Here is a 1,288-nt window from a genome sequence, read left to right as displayed (position 1 = left end):
GAAAATGGATCTTTTCGAGGAATAGGAATGAGGAGCAGGATACGGTTTTTACAGAAAACTTGATATGCATATGGTCAGGGTGAAAAGTAAACACAGAATCTCACAAAGTCTTATAAATGAGTTACTTTTTGCCGGGAAGAGATGGAAATGATTAGTTTACAGAGAGAACCCCGTCCCCCCCCCATGAGCCTGGCCCGTGTCGGGCTTTTCTGCAACTGCCACCGGGGACTGAACGAGCAGCGGCCCCTCTGCCTCTCTCTCCGCTGGCCACTGAGGCTCACCATGGTCAGGTGGCGGTACTCGGAGGGCGTCCCCAGGCCCAGCAGCTTCTTGTCCTCGGCGCTCATGCCCATGAGCATGCAGTAGAAGATGTGGTAGTTCCGTTCCTCTGGGGCCTGGTGGGGAGGGCGTGCCAGACGGACTCGTGAGCAATCCCCCGCCACCTGGGCCTCAGGACTATCTCCTGCACAGTCCTGGCCCGGCTTCAGCTCCAGGTCTCTCGGGCAGGTGTGGCTCCAGCCCTGACGTGTGGGAGACCCAGCCACGTCATCCCTCCCCGGCGCTGCCCTCACTGACGGCTCCTCACAGCCCTGACCCTGCTGGGCCCAACGTTACCAGGCCCGGGAGTGCTGGGACAGAATCGGCTCTCTGACTCATAGCCCCGTGCTCTGCACAGCTGCTCAGTGACCCACAAGAGCTGATCACCACCGGGTCACCTAGGCATTCTGTTGCTTTTTAAACACGACTTATAAATCCATTCTTATGATACAAATTCAGACAACCTCCAGTGGAACAGGTGGGAGTTTCTTTCCCCTCCGCCCTCCCCTCCTCAATTCCCCTCCCCCCGTCGCCTCCCCCCTCCCCAGAATCGCTCGCGTCGGGCTCCTTTCCAGACACTTTAGATGCTTGTAGTTACAGAATATCCATAAAAAGTTCTTTTCTCGGTTTTACACGAAACACGCCTGTTGTTCTGCAACCTCCTCTTCCCTTCCAGTTCGCTCTCCTGGCGATCCTTCCACGTCCACACAGAGACCTCCCTCTCCTGCTCAACTCCACCCGGCGTTCCACAGCATGGCCGGGCCGTGATTTTTAAATCGCTCTCTCATCACGGACAGGGCTTGTTTCTCACCCGCATTAGAAATTCCCTGCCCAGCCCGCGCCTTTGGGAGGCTGAGGTGAGTGGATTGCCTGAGCCCGCGGGTTCGAGACCCTCCAGGGCAGCAAGACCTCATCTCTGCAATAAATCAAAAAATCAGCCGGGCGTGGTAGCGCACGCCTGTAATTCCAG

General features: G+C 56.8%; 1 protein-coding gene across 1 annotated transcript in view; it reads right to left on the bottom strand.

The window, feature by feature from the left end:
* Positions 1–1,288, bottom strand: part of MYO7B (myosin VIIB) — an 88,940-nt gene that overhangs the window by 60,640 nt on the left and 27,012 nt on the right. Inside the window, 1 exon segment of the mRNA XM_008059866.1 lies at positions 282–395. Within this exon segment, the coding sequence (XP_008058057.1) occupies positions 282–395 (114 nt within the window).

This window comes from Carlito syrichta, unplaced genomic scaffold (genome assembly GCF_000164805.1).
Source record: "Carlito syrichta isolate Samal-C Ts95f unplaced genomic scaffold, Tarsius_syrichta-2.0.1 Scaffold304402, whole genome shotgun sequence".
Classification (NCBI taxonomy): domain Eukaryota; kingdom Metazoa; phylum Chordata; class Mammalia; order Primates; family Tarsiidae; genus Carlito; species Carlito syrichta.
This window is presented reverse-complemented; position numbering and strand designations above follow the sequence as displayed.